The sequence below is a fragment of the Synchiropus splendidus genome, chromosome 4 (assembly GCF_027744825.2).
Source record: "Synchiropus splendidus isolate RoL2022-P1 chromosome 4, RoL_Sspl_1.0, whole genome shotgun sequence".
Taxonomy (NCBI): Eukaryota; Metazoa; Chordata; class Actinopteri; order Syngnathiformes; family Callionymidae; genus Synchiropus; species Synchiropus splendidus.
Genome location: NC_071337.1, coordinates 5,025,503 through 5,049,293, shown reverse-complemented (window position 1 = coordinate 5,049,293; position 23,791 = coordinate 5,025,503). Strand labels below are relative to the sequence as shown.

Below are 23,791 nucleotides of genomic sequence, written 5' to 3'. Positions count from 1 at the left end.
CCTCTTAATTCAGCCTGTGCTAGTGTGGGTTTGCTCCCCAGACCTAAAAACACCAGTCAGTCATGAGAGAGCAGAGAGGTCAAACCCACTCCAGCAGCAGCAAAACCATCACAGTTGACCTTCTGCTGAAAACATATTTATTTGCATCGTCCATTCGTTACAGAGTAAAAGAGAAGCGTTTTAAAAACTGGGTGCAGGATTCTATGATAGAAAGATGAAGCAGCCGCTCATGACAATGCAGCGTCGTGACTCAAGGCTATCAAAAGTGGATAAATAGTCATGTGATCATTTTTATCAAACAACCATGCAACCTGGAGACCGTATCAAAAACAGATGGGTATATGTCGTCTCCCTTGTTCTGCGGCTGTTCATTCGCTACTTTGCTCAAGAGGAAAACACGTGGCTATTCAGTGCATTTTTCTCCTCAGGTATTTACATTTAAACATTTAAAAGGTGTCAGGAAATCAAATCTCATGCTGATAAGAAACACAAGGTTTGACGTTGACTTCATAGTAAATTAAGTCAAAACTGAATGAGGAAAAGTCATGTGGTGAACTCACTTCACAACACTAGCAACTGGTTGGACATAAGTTCCATAGAAAAGGAAATAAGATACAGAATAATATGATTATCAAGTTGCGAAAGAGGTTTGTGATTGTGACACTAAGTGTAAGGAAAAGAAGCCAAAATTAATAATTTGAAATCAGAATAAATCAATAGATAGAGTATGATGGTTTTAAAAAAAAAACAATGAAGATGGTGAAATTTCCACCAAGATTAAAGGGAATATTTATGAGAGAAAAAGCTGAGTTGAGGAAGATTGACATCATGAGACAAAAAGACTAAGAACTGAGCTGTGTTCGGAAAGTGCTTTAGGAACATGCATATTACATACTGTATATTAAAAAAAATGGTATTACAAAGAATAAGCATTGAAATATTTGTGATTGTAAACAAAAAAACAAGATTAATTTTAAATTGTAATGTATGGAAAATAATAGAAAATAATGAAAGAAAATAATGTGACATTTTTTTTCTTTTGTAATTTTTTCTTAGTAACTGAGAAAGTCTCTCCTGAAGTAAACATACTCCTCTCCACCCCTCTGTCTGGCATGCAGCTGCTACAAAGACCCGGACAGCATGTACAGGCTAAATATCCAAATGAGATGTTCGAGCACATGACTATCGGTGAAGCTAGAAAGTTCGACTGTACGTGAGTCTTGTGAATGACTCGCCCTTTAAGCAACATGTACTTCTCTACATGACACTGCGGCGTCTGAGAATTAGCATTCACTTCTATACAAAACAAAAACAAAACGTTCTTTTTCCTGGTTCTGGATGGGAAGTTGAGTCAGGACACTCAACGGTAAAAACACGGAGGTCAGTTGCTAACCTTCGCCAGCACGCTCGATGTTCATGCTAGATTCTGCTAAGGTTTGTTTGGTACCCTGCTTGTTTGATTTGAGAGACTCCTGTATGTTCATTGTGGGCAACAACCAGCACAAACAGTTGTTTTTGGAGGATGAGTGGGTCAGAGAGTACAAAATAATTTTTCCTCTATTATTAATATTACATTTTTAGACATGCATTTTTTTCTGTTTTAGTATAGTGAGGTAAAACGAGTCGGAGGTGGCACCGGTCGATCCTTTTTTGTTTTCTTCTGCTGAAGTGCAAGTGTTGTTTGTATTGCTCTTATTTACAATCTTTCCCCCTCAACTCTCTGGATTGGACGCAAGATGACAGGCTTATTTAAACCGACAAATATTTCTCAGAACCGTCTCATTCCTATTAAGTATTTGAGGTGCTCTGTTCCTGTGTGTCTTGGCGACCTTTATTTGCTGATTCATCATTTATAAAAGCTGCTACATTTTTTTTTTAATCCGCGCCTTTTATCAAAAACAGAATTGTGTGCTTTTCCATCCCAAAAAATGCTCCGATGACAGGTTTGCTATGAGGTGCTGATCCTGGTTGACATCGATTCCTGTTGAGGTAGCCGTCCTGCGAGGGTCCCCAAGACTCTCACTCGTGTGATGGCGAGTTATGAGGCGAGTCGTGGTGAAGAGGTTGTTGTGAGCCCAGAAGATTCTCAGCCAGTCGGCTTTTAACATCTGCTACAGTAGCGGTGACAACCAAGTCACTGTCAGTTGTTATTTCTGTCAACCCATCTGTTGCTTTTTTTGCAGTACTACTTCTTTCTTTAAATACAGAAAACTACTGAGGCCACCATGGAAAATCGTTTGCTGTCCCAGGTTGAAGTTGTCAATGTGGAAAGTGCCCATAGTTTTATCTCAGGACCGACCTCAAAGGCCCATTGATACTCAACATTACTCATTGATCCAGATACGGATGGAAACCTCTGAATTCCTGCATGTTTCCACAAAGCTTACGGACATGCACAAACAGACTGTGTCATCGGAAACAGTGGGCGTCAGTGTTGCTGTTACTCCCCGACACGTACAAAGTTCGGGATGCAGGTAAATTCACTCCTTTAGAGTATGACGTCACCAGGCAGTGGTCGTAGTGACATGATGTTACAGATGTTTGTCTGATCCACTGGTGACTCTTCCGCATCTCTCAAGCAACAACAGCAGCGATGATGGCTGGGCATCATCGGTGTGGATCGCAGCGGGAGCGTGAACACCACTGCTGCTATTCGCACTGTGTTCTCCGCAGCAGCTTCTTACCTCACCAGTCTGAACCCGAGACCTCCTAGTCCTGAGTCATCATTGCCACCCAGTGAGCTAACCAGCTGCTGTCCAACAAGACAACCAACATATTCTTTAACTGAGATTTGAATTTAAATGGCTATTCTGACTATTATGATGAAGATTTCCTCTCAAGAAAGAAATACCTTCTACCAAAATTCAGATGGAATTTGTCAGCATCCGTCATCTGTCTGTCTGGAATGGGCTAAATATTGAGCAGTCCTGAGCAGCAACCTGTCCACTTCCAAACACAGACCCTTTTGAGCTTGGAAGTCAAATGACGTGCCTACTTTCCTGCATCACAAGCCGAAGCAACCCTCCCCCTGGAGACAACCTCCAACTCTGCTTGAGCACTGACAGGGCGCATGAAGGACAACTGTGCGATCAAATATCTCCAGTATGTCCGGGGGTTCACATTTGGACAGGCCCGAAAACACCTCACGAGGGAGCAGTGTCTGCTCCATGTTAAATGACAAATAAAAGAATTGTTTAAAATGTAATGTCAGAGCTTGCTCGGCCTGGCGCTACTTCTCATTGGTCCTCTGTGACTTGTCATCTGACAAGAAAGATTTTACATCCTTATGCTAACTATGTTGTGTTGGTTGTGAAAAAGGATCGTGCCCCCCCCTGTTAAACATGCTCCCGGAGCCAAGGTCAAGGCTCCGCCCAGCAGGCCTTGTGTCCAGACAGAACTGTTTTGCGTCTGTGTGTTTCGAAACAATAATGTCACATCCTCGACTCGCTAACTTTTCACCCTTAAAGTCCACATGTCAAACAACAGTGGACTACAGGGTTAGCACACTATATAGCACACTGGCTTTTACGTACACCACCTTTTACCTTTTTTTGGGGGGGTGAGAGCATTCCAGCGCCCCCTACAGGCCTGGCACGTGTACTACACCAGTTTCCGTCAGTGTTGTCATGTGAACACAGACCAATTGCCCGAGCTACCTCATGTGAACATGTGTGACTCTTCCTTTCCAACAGCAGACCATATTTTCCAAAGAATCCATGATGAATTCAGTTGCTCGCTACTGACAACTCTCCTCCAAGTTTCATTAAACAAGTGGGTTGATGTTAAGATGCTGAGCTGATGCTAGCGCCGGACTTATCTGATCTTACAGCAGCGTTTGAATCATCGGCCTCAAGCGTTCTGACTTATCATTGTCACAAATGTTTCACCCAAAAAAAAGCCAAAAAAATTGACATTTTCTCATGAGCTGAGTGAAATGATGTCCCAGTGCAAAATCCGCAATTTGATCGTGAGTAGGCAGCGATGTTATCGCCCAACTCCGTCCTCCCAGTCGCTCCATTTGGCCACCACGTGGGCTGCAATGATCAACTCCGGCGCTGATAAAAACTGGAGCCTTTCAATCATACAAGCCACTTATCCCTTCCCCAAAAAGAACCCAGCTCTGCCTCCACCGCCTCCTTTTTATCGCAGCATTCTCCGTGTCCATGAATGTGTCTGCTCAAGCAAATCCAATTCTATTCCCTGGAATCTTTCAGACGGTCCGAGCAATGTTGACTGGGATGTTTTGATCAGCGATAAGATTTCAAAAGATTTCTTTGCGAGATCCGCCACTGCGGTTTGGACATCTGAAATAAAGAGCGAGGGACTAGAAAATGCCAGTCAAATGTGGGCGAGCATAATCGGTTATGTTTCGCAGAAAAACGATGGCGGCGATTTTAGAAGCGAAAGCTGAGACAAGCATTTCTGTCACAATGGCGTGGGGGACGCTTCCAGACGTGTTGCTCTGTTAATAGAATTTGCTGGCGGCTGCAACAAAATGCAATAATCCAAGTGTTTGTCTGGCGCTGTGAGGGCGGACAGAAGCGCTGTCGACCCGGACGCATCCATGCTTCATGACGGAACTGTCGTATATTTGTCCAGAAATAAACACATTTATGAAGTGTCATCAGCTGACAATGAGTGGGTTTGAATCCCTTTAAAACTGCGAGACACGCGATTGCCCGGTCCCAAATGACGCTCAGCGTTCTATCAACACCCAAGTACTGAGACCATGCCAACAGTAAGCTGCCTGTCTGCCATATCAATACGTGGAATATTTTGCCGGATAAGGCAATATGTAAGGCAGCTATGAAGAATTTCCAAGTGGCAAGATGTAAACAAGCATGGCAACACACGGGAACAATTGATAGTCGTGTTGACTATAAAGGTTTCCCAGGCTCTCGAAGGAACGACAGCAAGAAGACCTGCGTTTGTTGCCAGTTGAGGAACTATCTCAGGCACCAACTGACCTGAGATGAAACAACACTAATGCTTGAGCTACACTACATCAGTTGTGTTCCTGTCATGTGACCTAGGATCAATCCCATGTTTGACTTTGGTCTAGACCCAGGGTCTCCAACAGGAAGCTCCTCCCAGTTAGTCTCCTCAATAACTTCAAATGTGATTCTTCCAATGTAAATTCAAGTGAATTCTAATTTTAATGACTGTGTCTAAATTTACATGCATTCAAATCTTCAGGTGCCCCACTGCCCGTCCCATATTAAACAATGGCTTCTCAACGAGTGGCTGTCAAACGTTTGCGCAGCACTGATCTGTTCTTAGCTTGGGTCAAGGGACGCGGCCAAACAACGGCGACAACCATGGTGAGTCCAGTCGTACTAGTCGGAGGCAATAAAGTATAGAGATTTCCGGAGTATTAGCCGGTACATTTTCCACACACTCACACTTGCAGCTTTATCAAAGCTGTGGCGAATAAATCCTTTTCCAGCAAATTTGCTTCTTTCCGTCAAGATATCAGGCCTCATCACAGACCAATGAAATCACAGGCGTTTTGTTGACATTAAAGCGCACAACTTGCACCACTGCTCTGTGATTGTTCTAGAAGCTCCGCCTCCACAGCCGTCCCAGCTGCAGCACGGAGCTCCGCGAACACTTAAAGAAAGTGCCAGGATTACACACAGGTGAGAAGAGCTCACTGAGTGTTTTAATTTACCTGTAATTTTATTGGCTCGAAGTGGTGATGTTGCTTGTATGTGAGCACACAAACTATTTTCATCTTAAATTTAGTGGGTGTGGTTTTATTCAGATATTCAGGTGCGCCCAATAGTCTGGAAATTATGGTAATTTTTGGGAGTAGGCTAGCTCTCTTCCTGTAGTAGCACCATTAGACACCCTATTGAACGCTTTGCAAGTGAGTTGTGAATAAATGCCACCACAGAAATACGGCAAAAGTAGATCGCTGAAGATAAAAGGGTGGAGACCCCCAGTTTAGAGAAACACTCTCACGACTGTTCCTTCTCCAGCGTCCAGTCACACAAGGGACCAAAGTTTGACACAGGATAAACAAAAGTTATACCAACTGTAGAGTCTAAAACTGTCCCTCTTTTGCAAGGAATGGGTCAAAACAGAGCTAATATCTGTGTGTTTAGTGTCTCAATAAATATGTAGCCTTCTTTCACCGCAGACTCACCAAAGATTCAACAAATTCCCTTCCTTTCTGTTTTAGGAAGGCTGTACTTCTTGCTTATGAACGCAGTGGGTCAGTATATCATAGTTTTTCTCAACATTAAATCAGTATCTCCAGCTGTTACTGGGCGTAAAAAAAACATCTTGAACTTCTCCTGAACTGAGAAACCGATCATGAACAGTTCAGTCCACCAGACGGGGCGCTGTTGTGTAAAGGCAGCTCTGTAGCATCCCAATGGTGGACATGTAAACACGATGGCAACACGCGAAGATGAGCCGTCTGAGCTAACGCTTGGAACCATACACCCTGTTCTGGAAGCACTAAGATCATGGGTCACTAAGAGGGTCTGTTGCCAGTCTTTCCCATAAAGCTACACTATCTAGCAGTGCCTGTACAGAATTTTAAAAAAATCTGGCAGATGCTAAAGTGATGAAGAGTTGGTTTGCAACCTCAGCGTTTTAAGATAAACGCACCTCCTTGATCTTAAAGCAGATTAGAGAGTCTTCTTGTTCACACGGCTACAGTAACACAAAATAAAGTTTGGTGTGGAGGAGGGGAACAAGGTTGATGTTGAAACTGGTTTCTCTAAAGTGCTGCGAGTGTTCCACCCTCTGTCCGGCGACTTCACTTCAGCAGGAGCCTGTGCTTGTCGCTCTTCTGAGGTGTGCATGCAGTCGCCCGACTCTACTCTAGTCTACTCTACTCAGCACGAGGCTGTGGATCCTAACACTTTGAGCTTAATGTTTCTTGTGAAAGCATGCAGGTTCCATTAGCAGCTCCTTCGCTCGCTGACATCTCTGTGGTCTTTTTTTTTTTTTTTTTTTTTTTTTTTTTGCATAACATTTTTGGTGTGCATTTTGTGCAAATGCCCAGGAAATATTTTTAGTCTGTAGGTCAGAGCATTTTGGTGTGTTGTTTTCGATGTTGTGATCAAGGACTTGGCGGGTGACAAGGTTCCGGAAGAGGCGAAGGCATCACTGTCAGTGAGAGAAGATGTCAGTCATCTCAAGTGCTCTGAGCGGACTCTTCCTTCTGCACCGCCTCTGCACTCTCCGCCGCTCCGTCGGGGCTGGCGGAAGCCGACTCCAGAGTTTCCCTGGAAGCCTCTCCGGGCGAGGCAGCACCCGCTACGGTTCCGTCAGGAGTAGCTGCCGCCACTGAGCGAGGGTTGGAGGCGGGGCTGGCGCTCAAAGCCGAGTCAGGGGTGCCGCTCGCGCTCAGGCCACCGCCAGGGAGCGTGGTGGCCTCCGGGCTGACGGAGTGACTCCCTTCACTCACTGCGGTGGGATAGACGGCGTTGAGCAGCGGCTTGTGCGAGGGGTAGGTCATCGCGCCATCCGTGTCGCTGTCCAGAGGAAGGCCAGAGGCTGCGAACTCCACGCCAGAATCACTCATCTCCAGGAGTGTCGTGTCTGAGGTCAGAGCCTGGTAGCGGCCTGGTTTGGAAACCTCCAGGCCCTGGAAGAACCGGAGAAGGAAGCCAGGTTACATCAGAAATGTGGCTGACATGGTCCTGAGAGGAAAAAACACCATCATTGGAGGACAAACTATTTTAACTCCTGGGTGCCAGAGAGGAGGAGGAGTCCAGGGAGGAGTCAGGAAGGAGAACCACAAGAGTCAGTTTGAGGAGGACCATCAGGCCAGGGCAGCCAGGGACTGGTGTCTAGTGATCGACCTACTTCTTTAACTCCACATGACCAATGTGTCCAGTGTATTCTTTGGCAGCTATTGCAGTTTTAGTCTCAGTTCTAGTCTTTTGGGCTAAAATACTGATGAGTTTTAGTCACATTTTAGTCATGTCTACTTGCAAAATCTTTTGTCTAGTTTTAGTTGACGAAAACTAAATAACATATCAGTCAGTCTTAGTCAGGGAGAAATTATTCTAATATCAGTCATGAGAAATAAATGAGGAGATACAATTACTGTGTTTACCAATGCATACAAATTAATGTAGGTACATCAAGTACCTTCAGATATATTTCAAATATACACGTGTGTACATGAGCACAATGTATATAACACACACACACACTCATTGATGAAGCATCATCGCATCATGTGGCACATCACTTTGCATTTGGATTATTGATCCTTTGATGGCGCATTGAACATTGGCCAAAATTATAAAATTATTGAATTTTGTTGTTTTGTTTTTGTTTTTTTTGTAGCCACGACATCACTAGACACAGTGACACATATTAGCGTTAGCACAGCCAAGCTAACTTAAGTTGAAGATCAGTGGCGCTAAGCTAATTCAAGCCCACCAGCAGCTCATTTGCACCAAGAGTCATGTGGGAAAAGTTGTGTAAGTATCACAACTAACGCTCGACGGATAGTATGCATGCAACATATGGTGTGACTTCCCGACGAGCAACTCTCACCACAGTCAGCCCTCAGGTGCCGCTTGGCGCCGCCGCCATAGTGCAAGCGCTGTAGCTAGGCGTGCACGGATAACGCGGATTACACACGCAAGAATGTCACATATTTTTAATGTCTGAACGGCCATCTATATACGTCTCATCTTGTCAACAAGAACCCATGTTTAGTTCATCAACGTCATGAAAATGGGTGAGTCATGAAATATTTTTGACCAAAACAACACCAGCAGTGGCCAACTCCGGTGGTTTGGTTGGAATGAACAGAGAGGGAAGAGTGGGCCACAAACGTCTCCAAAGTGACATGTCTGGAGCTCGGTGTGCCGCAGGTGTTCCCCTGCACCTCTCTGACACTGTTCCTCCCTGGTACATGGACACCAACCATAGCCTCCCTCCCTGTCTCCCTCCTCTTCCTGGACCTGCAATGATGCACCTCCCATTCACGAGAAAGTGCCCACTGTTCTCAGTGGGAATGTGAGGGAGTAGCAGCAGGACGGAACAAAGAGACGCCTGTAAATGAGGAACAGCTTGAGGCTTAATGATGCTCTTCTGACTCACAATTGTGATGGCAAAAGAGGGAGCTAGGCAAAAGCAGGTCATGGCTGATCTGTGTGTCTCGTGAAAAGTTGTGTTCTCTGTTTGCCTCTAAGAAAAGACTCTATTTGTGAGAGGAAAAAACACCACAGCTGAAAGACTGACCTTGATGGTGACCTCTGTGCCCTCAGGAGGGTTTTCACATGCCGACTGCATCAGAGATTCCTCAGTGAACCGGGTGTAAGCCTCATGGACCACCTGAACACACACACACACACACACAACCGAGATATTGAAGTAATACACAAACAAACAGCAGCTATTAACGGTACACAAACACACCTCAACACTTTTGAACACCCACTTTGAATGACTTGCATGGGGAGCTTTTCATGAGTCATTTCTGCGGACTGGAAACCCCAGGGATATTTGAGGAACCTTTGTCATGAATAAGAGGATGACACGGACATATTTTATAGCGGAATTGTGACGGCATGAAAAGGATGAGGTTGAAATGACGCGATGAGGTGGACGTTTGTCTCCATCTAGTGGTAAAGCTACACACTACACCTTAGTCACTTATAAAGTACCATATATTATATACATTTCCATAAATCTAAAATCACACAGTCTGCGTTTTAAAACAGAAAGGTCTGTGGATAAAGCTATTAAGCGATGTCACTCGATGTCGTGTTCTTGATGGAGCGCTGTCCCGTTATTGCCGACCTGTCTCATCCTGGATCACCATAAGGTGAGGCGACGCGCCGACCCATGACCCTGCGCGCCATTAGCCGTCCATCAGCGCTCCTTTGCGGCGCACACACACACATACACACCTAATAATAAGGTCGACATCACCAGATATGATGCCGTCTGACCGCTTAACAGGTGACTAGGGAGGCATTTACTCACTCGTAACTCACTCGCTTTCTCGTAAAGAAGTCGGTTTCTCAGTGGTTTTGTTTATAATAAAATCATCACAAATGATGTTGAGCTCATACTGCATTACCATCGTGATTCATAAAACAAACGTAAAATGAGACATTGACTGAAATGAGCAGTCTGCTTTGCCTGGGTGTGAATTTCATGTTCAGTTAGATGCAAGTTTGCTGAGAAAATAGCCGTTGGCGCAGGCCTTCTCAGATACTGAGGCGGGTCCCCCCCGCGGGTGTGTGTGACCTCGGGGAACTTTTTTTGCCGTACTAGAATAATGCGATTCACTGATATTTCTTTTTAATTCATTTCCAATTCATGCATTTTAAGTGTTTTTTGTTTCAGACAAAAACACTGTCAGTTATTCTTTACTGTAAGTTGACCTATATTTCTTTCTTTTTTGACTTATTTAATGTTAACAAAGACCCAGTGTTATGCAGTGGTGTACTTTTAATCATTTTATAGACAAATAATACTAGGTGGCAGAGAGTTGGGGGGGCGCAAAACGTTTATTTCTTCCTTGTTTGGGGCACAACAGAAAACAAATGAGAAGCACTGCAATGGTGTAAACTAGGGGTGGGATTTGATAAAAACAAATAATGTAATTAAATAGAGAATTTGTGATTAATTAATCTAAATTAATCGCAGTTTAATGGTACAACATTTTTCAATTTGAATGAATTTGGTATATTACTGAATCAAATGATGGACCGATACATACATTTAAACAACACAATATTGTTTATTCTGAATCAGTTTGACAATAGCACAATAAACCACAATGGTGTCTATATTCAAATTTTTATATCACCTTATTTAAACTGAAGCTCTTTTAGTATCTTGGAAATATTTGTATAAGAATTTAAATTTTATAAGAATTTCAAGTCCATTCAGAGTAGTGGAAACCCAGGCCATTGTGTAGTGAAAAACATCCCTGAACAAAAGCAAACAGATGCTTTTGTTTGCTTTTGTTCAGGGATGATTCCTCCATGTTTGTTGTTGTTGTTGTTATCATCCTAGCTGCCACGTGTCTTGTGCATCAGTGTGATCAGTGGAGCAGGAACTCCTGCACTTACAAAGGTTCCCTGTTGTCTGGAGAGCAAACTGTTCAATTAAATTACATTTTTGTTGTAATTAATTAATCGTAATAATGTTGTAATTAAATAAATAGTAATTAACTTGTTAAAGTCCCACCACTAGTGTCAAGATAAAAATGAATGTCAAAAAAACATCTCAGAACCGCCCCACTGGCGTGCACAATAATGCACACAAACTCTGAACACATACCTTCAGAATACACTGAATACAGAATAAGTGCACCCCATGTCCATATCTCATGATCACTGCAGCAACAGTACCAACTGCTCTGCCCCTTTAAAAAACAGCGACCACAGTCATCTTGGTAAATGGTTTGTAGGAGTCTGATCCACACATAAACAAGGAAACGGGACTCAGGAACAGTGTTGCTGGTGGCCAAGGCTTACTGGTGCTTTTTAACGGCTGATCATCGGAACCCAAGAGGCAAAGCTTCCCATACTCCGGTGAGCCTTGGTCACCCAGGAACAGTCTTCCCACCTTGGACAAGTCGTGACCACAACAGAGCGACAACACCACTTCAGAATGAACTGAGGACCAACACGACATCAGAGGGGTGGTGATGATGGTGTGAGCCTCAAATGAAAAATCCACCGGAGGAAATGTCACATGACGTTTGGAGCAAAGTCACAAACACACAAGTCCGACACACTTCGTACTTAGACACAGGGGCGACTACACACACAAAGACAGACAATACCACGACACATCCAGGAGAGTTACGTTTCTATAGCGGCATGTGTGTTGTCACGTCAACACACGTTTAACTGCAGCGAAGCTTCTTAGTCTGTGCTCATCATCGCTGGATGACTGCAGCGAAGAGAGGGAGAGAGGGAGGAGAGTCGCATGAGGAGGAGGAGGGGCGGAGATAAAAGAATGGGAGACTAAACGGATAAAGGAAGGACGGCATAAGAGAAGGGTGGATAAGGAGTTAGAAAGGATGAACGTCGTCGGAAGTCAGGTCCAAAAACGAAGGGAAAACTTCAGGAAAGAGTGAAGCAGGGGAAAGATGGATGGAATGAACAACTAAAAGTAGGTGTAAAGAAAACATTATGGAGGTGGAGAAGGGAGAAAAGGAAGGAGGTATGAAAGGATGAAAAGAGAAGTCGGAGAGAAAAGGGGAAACCAGGCAGAAAAAACTAAAGCCGAAGGAGGAAGAGAGTCAGAAAAAGGGAAGAGCGGCTGGGTAGAGCTGTCACATGACTGCGTGACTTCGCTGGTCGCTCCTCTTCTGTCACACACAACAGTCAAAGTTCAACAGGTCGGTTCATCTCGAGCCCGAGATCCTGGCACAAGGTGGTCGGCTGCCACCATCCACTTGTTTCAGGACAACAGGGCTGTAAATCTGAGAGTGAAGGACCTTTTGAAAAATTAATGTGCGCCGGGATCCAAACCCAAACTTCTAAAATCCCAGAGCTTCAGCTTCACACTTGAAGTCGACTTTGTAGAAAGTGAACCTATACATGTAGCTACAACACCAATGTTTTCCTACATTCTCTTCACCAATATTTTCTTCATAAAGCTTCATAATATTTATTAGTGCAATTTCATATCTAAAAATGTTTTTATTTCACATGTTCTCCTGGTATTTATTCTGCTAAATAATCACCTACTTTTCCCAGCCTGCAAAAAGAGTCTCATGGGAAAGGGTGGTCATCTGTTGAAGCACAGGCAGCAGTGGACATCATGTGACCGTGGCTGCTCTGCTGCAACCCTCTCAGCTACTGTGAAGCATGACGCTGCTGTCAACCTTGAACCAGGAAGTAGAAGTGCTGACCCAAACCAGCCGACCTGACGCTCAGGTGGGGACTACACAGTTCCGTATGTATGGCTAACCACTGAACTCTACTGACTTGAAGTGTGAAGCTTGCAAATTCTTCAAGGACCAGGAGGAGTTATGGACCCAGAACCGGGCGTCACATCCACTGCACGGAACTGTCAAATGAGATCTTCTATCAACTCATCGCTGCCGGCTGACAACCCTCCTCCTCAGGGCCTGTTTTCATCACCCCCTCTCTGAAGGTTTCAGCGACATGCAGGACCGAGTCGATCCAAGATCTGATTTGGCTCTCGAGAAGCAAATGTGTCTTATGTATATATGCAGGAAGCAGAACACCAGAACTTGATTCTCTCACCAAGCAGAGGCTCCGTGTGTAGATCCTTACAGTCAGAGGGGGAAACAGCGCAACGTACAGGCGACACTGTTAGCTAGCTCGGTAAAAACCACCCACCCAAATGACTTGAAACTTCAGACAACAGTTAAGAGAACACAGACAACACACAGTAACACAGACATGTGTCAGCATTGTTATTGAGTGTTGTAGCTGTGACTGGAGCGATGGAAGGCACATCTCAACCTTGGTCTTGAACACCGGGTCACAAGATTTGACAAACCACCAACCACTGACATGTTCTTGTGGCAACCCAAATCATCAGGTGGAGGATCATAATGCATGAGGATCACTTCTACACTAGTTTGGAAAACAGGCTCCAGCATGGACACTGACTCATGAAACAAACTTGTCAATGTTCTGAACTGGAATCATCAACTCCTCACATCTTTTATTCACATTAAAGCGCCTCCAAATGCACTGTTTTTGCCTGTGTGTCCGACACCACAGCTGGTCTCAGCTGCTGCTTCCTCTCATCTCCGCTCCTCCAGGAGATCGGCACTGTGGGCGGAGCTGCTGACACACAGGTGAAAACAGCGCATTTTGTGCGCTTTAAGGTCAATACAATGCCTGTGATTTCATCGGTTTGATGCAACAAGACTCAATATTTTGGCAGCACGAAGCTCTTTACCCAGTAAAAATCCATATATTAGCTGCGTCGTCGTACAGTATTAGCTGCAGGGTTCAGACTGCGATACGTAGACAAATCCAACTCCTCTGAGCGCAAAAACTCTTTTGAGTTTTCTATTGTTTCCATTGACATCCACTGATATCCATTTCGCTATTTTGAATAAGAATAGTTGGATGGAAACCCCATTAATTTCATTGATATCAGTGGGTAACTTATCAAGTCATGATGCTAACTGACTGACGCTGTCGAGAACACAACCTCTGCTTACCCAACTATCTTCATCATCCTCACTACGTCCCTGAACCTCACTGGTTGCCTTGCTCTTCTTCATCCACAACATTCTCCAGGTCCCTCTGATGAACTAATCTCCGATCATGCCGTTCCCAGTGTCAGCCTCAGTATCTTCATCTCTGACTCTCCCGAGTCTCCTCCTCCTCATGGCTCTCTGAATCGGAGGTAAGAGCGAGACTTCCCGAACGGTCATCTGATAAACAGCCTGACGTTATTGGAAAAACAATCAAGCCCTCGTGTAGTCAGGCCCTCCACCTTCATCAATGATGCAAGAGCAGACATCTGACGCTGAAGATGTCCCCTGCTGCTTCTTTTTGAAAGACCTATTGACCAGTTCGGAGATAATTAAATAACATTTAAATATTCCCGAATCAGAGACAGCAGTTGGACGTCTCAGCTCCACCTTGTAACCACATGAGTTGTTGTGCTTTTATTGGCGTCCTTTCAGGGTCGACCCAACATTCAAGACCAGGGGTGAGGAAGACCGTGTCTCCTGTTTCAGTGATGTGCTAGTGACGTGTGCAGAGAAGATAAACTCCCCTGAGCGTTACCTGTCTGAAGGCTTCGCCCTCTCCTTTGCCAGCCTGCTGCGCCAGCAGCGTCAGCTTCTTGTTCTTCAGATTTCTCTTGTGAACTTTGTAGACGCAGGACAGCAGACAGACCAGCAGCATGAAGGCGATGAGACCCAGCATGGACAGGATGGCCACTGTCAGCGGGGGAAGCTTGTAGGCTGAGATCACAGAGACGTTCAGATCAGGTTCAGATCAGGATTCCAAGCTCCACGTGGGCTATTTTAATGGATGGTTGAGTGGGTGGGGTCAATCCACTCACACACAGCCATCATGGGTGTGCTACTTCCTGGTGTCTCACATGACAATTGATTCTTAAAAAGACAGCAGACGAAGGTGATGATGAAGGTGATGAGGCCACAGAAGATGAATTGGACTAGTAAATCTGCATTAATAAGGGAATAGTGGGGTCAAAGGTGACGGTGAACTGGTATTTAAAGAATGCTGTTATTGACCAATCATTAACTGCTTGCTAGCTGGACTGGATGGATGGATAGATCAAGGTGGGAACTAGCTCGCAGGATGGATGGATGGATGGAAGGATGGATGGATGGATGATAGCTAGATAAATATATGGATGGAATAGATGGATGGATGGATAGATGGATGAATGATAGCTAGATAAATATATGGATGGAATAGATGGATGGATGGATAGATGGATGGATGGATAGATGATGCTAGATGATGGATAGATGACGGATAGATGGATGGATGGATGGATGGATGGATGGATGGATGGATGGATGGATGATAGCTAGATAAATATATGGATGGAATAGATGGATGGATGGATGGATGGATGAATGATAGCTAGATAAATATATGGATGGAATAGATGGATGGATGGATAGATGGATGGATGGATAGATGATGCTAGATGATGGATAGATGACGGATAGATGGATGGATGGATGGATGGATGGATGGATGGATGGATGGATGATAGCTAGATAAATATATGGATGGAATAGATGGATGGATGATAGCTAGATAAATATATGGATGGAATAGATGGATGGATGGATGGATGATAGCTAGATAAATATATGGATGGAATAGATGGATGGATGGATGGATGATAGCTAGATAAATATATGGATGGAATAGATGGATGGATGGATGGATGGATGGATGGATGATCGATATCTAGCTATCTTAGCTGGATAGATAAATAGATAGATAGATAGATAGATAGATCTATATAGGTAGATCAGGTGGAGGTTGAAAGAGTGCTGGCAAGGCGTGAGGTGAGCTGGAGTTTCTTACCTTCTACGTCGATGTAGACATGAGCCACTGTAAACCCAGCCAGGTCTGTCAGGATAAACACGCCCGAGTCAGACATGTGGAGCTTCTTCATCTCCAGCTCAGACCCCTCCACCGTCACCCGGCCGTCCAGCAGAGGGTCCAGAGACGGCAAAAGAGCTCCCTGCACCAAGACGGCCCGGTCCTGATTGTCTGATTTGGGCTTGTAGACGACGTTCAAGTTGGAAGGGTTTGTGTAGAGTTTCATCTTCAGGTTTGACCCGTACGCCACGTGGAGGAAGTCCTGGTGCTCTGCGAGCGGAACAAGGACAGATGCCACTTAACCATAGGCACAGCAGCGAACATGACAACACAATGTCTTTGACTTCCACCCACCACGGACATTCAAGCAGATCCGCCTCCTCACTTTGCCCTCGCGGTCGCGCACGGTGAAGCTGCCCTCGTCCGCCATCCACACGGAATGCAGCGTGACTCGCTTCTCGGAAACACTGAGCCGCCCGACGTACTCCCCGAGCAGCACAGCCGTCCTGTTGTACAGCAGCACAGGCGGAGCCTCGGTGGCGGTCAGCGTGTCCGTGTGGTTGCTGTGCTGGATCAGACCCCGCCTTGATGAGGAGAAGGAGACCACACCCTGAGTTTGCTCTTGTGGAGAATGAAGGCAATAGTTTCTGAAGGTCACCTGAACTCCAGAGTGATCGGACCTTCCACGTGGTTGAGTGGAATTGAGAAGGTGTCGCCGTATTTCACCACCAGCTCCACGGAACAGTCTGGAAAAATGTCATGACAACTTCAAATTTCTACTAATAAACACAGTAAATAGAGGCACTTTGAAGAGCACGAAAGTACAAGCTATCTTTATTTTGTTGATGAATGTAAATATGAAGTTACCTCTGACTTTGAGGATGAGATGTCTGATCGTTTTATTGTTGTCCTTGACAACATACGTTCCCTCGTCCTCCTTCTGCACGTCCTCCAGGACCAGGTGACCCAAACTATTGATTCCGCCGCGCTTGTCCACGACCTTCCCCTCATAAAACAGGACCAGCTGAGGCGAGCTCTTGGACTCGAACACCACCTCTCCACCGTCCCCAGGCGGGATGTTGATGTGGATATCTTCACCGTAGAGCACAGTTCTGTGTTCTTCTTTGACTGTTGCAACAGAAGAAGCTGTTAGTTTCAAATTTTCTCTGTTCTACATGTGACAAACTTTATCTACTGCTGAAGCCAGTGCCATGGAGTCTCAACCAAAAACTACAGATGAAAGGCAGACGGGACACCAGACCATCATGAGACACATAGCCTCTGACCTGTAATGGGGGAGCCCCCTTGAGGGCATTACAGGAAGTGGCGGGCTTACAAGGCTTTCCAAAACGGTGTGCTCATTTTCAGAGGCCACTAGATGGCACTGTTTCCACTAAAATCTTTGAGTTTTCATGACCGTTTTCAATGAAACCTCACATCATACTGAGAGCGCCACCAACTGAGTTGTGAAAATGAGGACACTATTTCATGAAGCCTCATCAGTCCATTACTAACTGCAGGAAGTACATGAGATTACAGAAATTAGAGGGGGGAGAAAAACTTTCCATTTATGTTGAAATAATATTATTAAATACATGAAATGATATTGATAGTGCACTTTTAAAATAATGCCATATGATAATAGATATCTAAATATTGTAAATTAAAAAGTACACAATGGATATTATTTAGTTTAATAAAATACATATTGTACTTTTGAATTCAGGTCTTTTCTTTCTTTCTTTTTTTTTTTTTTTGCACAATGCAACATTTTCTATTCCAATAGCACCATGTAGATCAGCCTGGTGAGAGTCCAAAATAATACTTTTTTTTCCAGCTATGGGGGAAGAACAGCAGCAACAACAACATTGATGCAAACTAACTATAATATATATTTTTCAATTAAAGTTTTTCTATGACCTCATGTGGGCTGCATAAATATTATTAATTACCATCCAACCCAGCCCTCAAAATATTTAGAACAATATGTTTCAATGGGATCATTGTTGTTAACAAAGTCAGTTTTTTATATTTTAAAAAGAAAATTAGTTCTTTCCGTAAATTTGAATGTGTCAGTACCTAACTAGTTTATAAATAATGCTAATGACAAACGTTCCAAACTCAATAAGTTAGACAATTTTAACGCAGCATTTTTCCAAATTTATATTTCTTCCCCAGCCACATCGTCTCTCAAACAAGTCACTCTTGTGAGTGACACTGTCCTGTCCAGCAACAGATGCTAATAATACACCACAGATTGCAGCCAGTGACAAACCACATTTTTCCTTGACTTCAGATGGAAAGTAGTTTACCTTTCAGTGACGCTGAGACTGCTGTGAAAGAAAGTAGAAAGTATGTTAAAACCTGCTTTGCCACAACACCTTTTTAAAGTCCTGAGAAACACACAGTGCGACACAGACAAATCTAAAAATAACCCATATGACGATGTCAGCTGACCCAAGTGAGGGGAAAAAAGAAGGATGTAAATAGATCACAAAACCCTACTGGTGTGATTTTGGAAGAGTCAGCGTTTCAGGCCTGGGGCTTTAAACTGCTGGCCAAATGGCTGATTAGTGTTAGTGCTTACCGGTGCAGAAGAGGGCGCTAAGCACTGCGCAGGGGATGGACCTCATGTTGACTAGTCTCCGCTGAAAATTACACACAAAACACAGTCTGTCAGTAAAAGGCTGAAGTCGTGCAGTGATCCTGGAAAATGACATGGTCTTCAGACATGGCCAATAGGTGGCACTCTCTGCTCTATAAACAGTTTCGTTTGAATGAAACGGTGCGTCATGTTGAAGTAAGAGCGCCACCTACTGAGCTGTAATATGTAGGACATGGCTTCATGAAGCCTCACAAGGCTTCATCACTTTACTCAAAACCTTGAGAGATACTATAGAATCACAGAAGCTGACAGTGAGTTGGTCAGACAACACAGAGGAGCTCTCAAACACAATCGCCGCCCATTTCCGTGGCAACAAACCAAATTATCTCAAAATCCAAACTGGACCGCTGCCAAAACCGGGCACACAAATCCATCCTCCTTTTTTCCATGAGTCGAATACAGAATTAGGACGGCTAATAGATAAAGTGCAGTCAGTGCGAGCGGTGAGCTGGAGTGCTTCGTGTCTCCTCAGTCGATCATCCTGTGCTTGACCACAGAGCAGAGGGAGGGGAGGAAGGGTGGAGGGAGAGCGTTCCACTCTGAAAAAGAGGGGACTCTAAATTTATTCCACCAGGGGGAAAAAAAAGACAAAATCAGCAGCTACTTCCATTAAAGTCAACATAAAATAGGGGCGTCACAAACTAGTTTTGAGATGTTCTCCAAAGATGAGATCTTGAATAGTGGAAGGAGATGAAGGGAGGCGAAGAGGAGAGTGCAGGCAGGGTGGGGCAGGTGGAGAGAGAGGATGTTAAGGTTGTCATGAGGAGGGACTATAAAGGACAGGATCAGGGAGACATATGGAGGCAAGGTTAGGGAGGTTTGGAAACGTAGAGAGACAGAGTTGGACCAAGAATGTTGGGGGGAAGATGTGCAAGACAACCAATGAGGGCCATTATGAAGGAGATGGAATACTGTGGCGACACAATGCTAGCTGTGAGGCGCTTAATAGACAGACTAACAGCCGGAAAGAGGAAGCAGGACAATCTTTGAAATGTCTGGTGACACATCTATTACCATTCTCTACACACTGTGCGGACACATTCATCTCCTCTGCACAGCAGCACCTCTCCTTTGACGCTCTTTCACTCTCAGTTTCAGGAAAACGGCTCCCACGATGACGCCCGACTCATTTCCGACCTCAACAACAACAACAGCCACTAATGTTGAGCATGAAACTAACGACTTTCAGGAGCCAATTAGAGAGGAGATAAAGTGCAGCCGTGCAGAGAGAAGCGCCCGGACAATAAAGACCTGCATCACTTCTGGACCCTGTGAAACCTCGAAATATGTCATTCATCACACCGAGGAAATAAACAGCCATAAAACCATCATCCTCAGCTCTAACAACAAGATCATCACTTTATATTGCAGACAAACTCCCAATTTAAGGCAGAAAATCTACCGATGTAGATCGACCACTGTGCAACACCAATGCCATGGAGGAAACCTAATGCTAGTGCCGTAGTCAACAACACTTAAACTGAGACAAGAGCATACAGAGACCAAGACTGTGAGTGCAGGGGGCAACACCAAACTGAATACAGAACACAGAAGCGCACATTTCTTTCTCACTGTGACAGAAACCTTAGTTATTTTCTCCAAAATAAATCAAGAACTCAAACGCTTTCTTTGGAATACACCAGTACTTTGTTCCATGTTCTCGAGCTCTCATAGTCTTGGACTAAGTCTCTGGAAGTTCTGGTCTCAGTCTCTGCAACAACACTGCGTAGTAGACCGAGTAGATCAGATTGATTTCACACTTAAGTCAGATCTGCAATGCCAAATGCATCAATACGGAAACATGATGGTCTTCTTTTAGTAATTCTCTCCCTCTTATTGTCTTTGGTCGCTCTGTTAGCGTGTAACCCAGTCACGTCGGGCGAGAGGCAGGGCACCCCTTGGACATCACGGGGTATCAGCAGTGGTAGAAGAAAATATCGATCCACTCAAATATTGCAATACTTAGGTCCATTATAGTATTTATTAAATAAATACTAATGTTCATGTTTGTGAGCTCATTGAAGTTCTAACCACCGGTTGGTAGCAACTAACTGGACTCCTCCCAGAAGCACTTTACAACAAGGCCTGGTAGTCCTGATTTAAATATCAGCAAAGTCAGTAGTCAGTATGAATCTGAAGGGACAAGACTGTCATTCACGGCATAGAAACGGCAGGACACAAGCGTAGGACAAACCAGAGCCATGGTGTCAGTAAGATGTAGCCCGCAAGAGTCGAGTACTCAAGGAACACACTTAATTTAACATTTACGCTCCCCTTACGTACAAAATTGTACGGTGTTGCCGTCACTGATCACATGATTCCATGTGTTCCCTACGTTACGTTATAGCCACTAGAGTCAGAGTCAAAGACAAACTCCAAAACCAACATGGCAACGGTGGAGTCAGTATTGATCATGTAGCTCTTGCACAAAAGAGGAAAGGGAGGCAGCGCCGCAGGAGGTAGTGGTTAGTCAGGCTGTTGAATATATCGCCACTGAAGGACAGAAAATTTCCATCATTGTCTTCTTTGAGCTACATATGGGGGGTAACAGCAACACTGCCCCCCATGGTTTCAGGCGGTACTGATCGTTTCATCCATATCCATGAGCTTTGTGGAAATGTGCAGAAATACAGAGGAAATGAATCCAGAGCACGGATAGAAGGATCTGTCTGTATCCGTATGTAACGCTGAGTATAAATGGGTGCACTTATGCAGCATTACTGCTAACTACCGTGGAGCAAAGAGATGCTGCAGTTTGTTTGTGATGGTTTTTCTATAAAAAAAGGCTCTAGTTAACAAATCTTTGAATATATATCAGCACACTCATAGCACCCTAATATCACGTGATACATCGTATTGTTACAACAGTATTGTTATACGTATTGTAGCGCCTGATTCCTGACAGTATGAAGCCCTAGGTATCAGTGAGTTTTCATCTAGAAAGGTTCAGTGCATGCATCCTCAGCAAAAATTAATCTACCATCAGATCATCGCTGATCCTCCATCAACCCTCTCAAGGACAAAGCTAAACATTTTGACTCGTCACAGAAGATGACTTTACTCCAAACCTTTGAGGTCCAACTTTGGTCTTCAGCAAACTTCCTTCTCTCCTTGCTCTTATATGTTGCACTCGGAGGACGGGGTTCCTAACCAGATGGATGTGAGTGAGGGACCACCAGATCAAGATGCTGCCATCTCCACCATTCAACCCTATTCTAACCTCTGATCATGGGCCAACAAACGTGGCTGAGCTGCCTGGAATGGCAAAGCCAAGTCAAATCAATGGTGATTTAAAAAATAAAATAAATACAATTGAAATCAAATTATAAACTATTATTACTATAAACTAGTATTATTAGCATAATAACAAATAACAAAAAGTGAAAAGGTGAGTTGGATGCGAAAAAACAATAATAATATGTTTAAAACACATACTGGACAAAGTAAGAGTTTGAAGCAAAATGTGTTTTTGCATGAAAACGAACAACAACTACGTCATCTTTGAAGCGTGAATGAAAGACTTTCTCCCCCAGATGAAGCCTGCGCTGATCGATTCTCCTCTCGCTCCCCCTGCTTTCTATCGATAATGGGCCCAGTCACACCTCAGAACTCCTGGTCCCATGAATGGACCGGGCTGAGCGCCTTCCTCCTGCACCATCACCCCCCCATCCCGCACAGACCGGAGCCAGGACGGAGCTGCTGGTGCAGCCTGAAGGGTGTGTCGATCACGACCGGCGTGATTCTGGACCAAGATGGAGAGAAAACGAGGGGAACCAGAGGGAGAACCGGGCTCGAACACGCACCCTCACAAGACCAGATCTCAGTCCCTCACACCCGAGTCTGTTGACGCACTGAAACAGCCTCGATCCGATCCGTTGTTCCCGAACCTGCTAATGCACCATGCACTTATTTTCAGTTTACAAAAAAAAACAGCTAGAATAGAAATGAATTATTAACGAGAAAATGGAGGCAATGGTGAGATCTGTGAGGGTTTCCCGCTCTGGCGGAACCCAGGTGACTGAAATACCCGGTGATGGAACAAAAATGCGCATTTGGCAGAATTTCTTAGTTTCCCAACCCGCCTCCCCGGGTGGACGCGCCGAACCTAAAGGAGAGGATGGTGGATACGGTACCTTAAATCCCGTGAGCTCGCCTCTCAATCGCGGTGAAAGTGTTCTGTGGTTAAGAGCGCGTCCTCGCACCAGAACAGAGGCGAAGACTACACTTGAGTGGAGCCCAGATCTGGAGGGAGCAACGCCCCCACCCCCGAGCTTTTCTTCCCCTCTGTACTGCTGTCACAACACCAAGCGAGGTTCAACATAAAATTTGAGTCCTTGTTACGGGAGCATCTGTTTACCAATAGGCGGTTCCGTGTGGGCCGGGAGCGGGTCCGGTGCTTTTTGAAATCAGAACTGAAAAACAGCAACAACAAAAAATAAATTAAACACAGACGAAATGTAGATAATAGACTAAAGCACTTGTTTAAATTGGACTCCGGGCATATTTTAGTTATAATTTAGTCGCAGAAGTTACCAAAACATCGGTAAATTTAGACATTTCAATTGATGTAGTGACGATTTTATTTACGAAGAAATACTTTCACAACCATTTCTTACTCGATCCCAGCAGCAGAAAACGTTCAGGGATCGCTCTTATTAATAATTGACTCGTCTTTGGCTGCGGATCTGGAGCAAGCGTTTCGTCGGACCATCAGCGTTCGGCTATTTCCGGAAACGGTCGGCAATTGAACAACGCCGAACTGCAGGGTGGATGCGATGTCTTTCGCGACACCCGACGAACAAAGCAGTGAAATAAAGCAAGGTTACTGTGTATGATCTGTCAAGGAACTGAATGGACTTGTCATTAAAATGTAAGACACAGGTGACAAAAACGTGCTTAAATTAAATCTGTCAAGAAATTATATCTCCGTTTTGATTATTTTTATTTCTTTAAAACAAATAGAGGCGGGGGTCACCGATGACAGGACACCAGTCCATCCCATGGCACATACACAACCACGCCCCCAGACAATTTAGAATCACTTAATCCCTCTGTGGGAGGAAACCAGAGTGCGCAGACGAAAGCCATGCATGAA

The 23,791-nt window shown here is 44.5% G+C and overlaps 1 protein-coding gene across 4 annotated transcripts in view; it reads right to left on the bottom strand.

Annotated features, from left to right (window-relative positions):
* Nucleotides 1–8: 8 nt before the first annotated feature.
* The window catches only part of LOC128756953 (uncharacterized), a 38,749-nt gene continuing 14,966 nt past the window's right edge, over nucleotides 9–23,791 (bottom strand). For 2 of the 4 annotated variants that reach the window (XM_053861853.1, XM_053861850.1), the window contains 9 exons: nucleotides 18,619–18,679; nucleotides 18,344–18,364; nucleotides 16,899–17,159; nucleotides 16,690–16,777; nucleotides 16,386–16,615; nucleotides 16,014–16,301; nucleotides 14,727–14,905; nucleotides 9,220–9,312; nucleotides 9–7,603 (listed from right to left, as the gene is read on the bottom strand). In XM_053861853.1, coding sequence (XP_053717828.1) covers nucleotides 7,151–7,603; nucleotides 9,220–9,312; nucleotides 14,727–14,905; nucleotides 16,014–16,301; nucleotides 16,386–16,615; nucleotides 16,690–16,777; nucleotides 16,899–17,159; nucleotides 18,344–18,364; nucleotides 18,619–18,664 — 1,659 coding nt within the window. In that variant the 5' untranslated portion in view covers nucleotides 18,665–18,679 and the 3' untranslated portion in view covers nucleotides 9–7,150. The other 2 variants (XM_053861851.1, XM_053861852.1) reach the window with 2 other exon arrangements.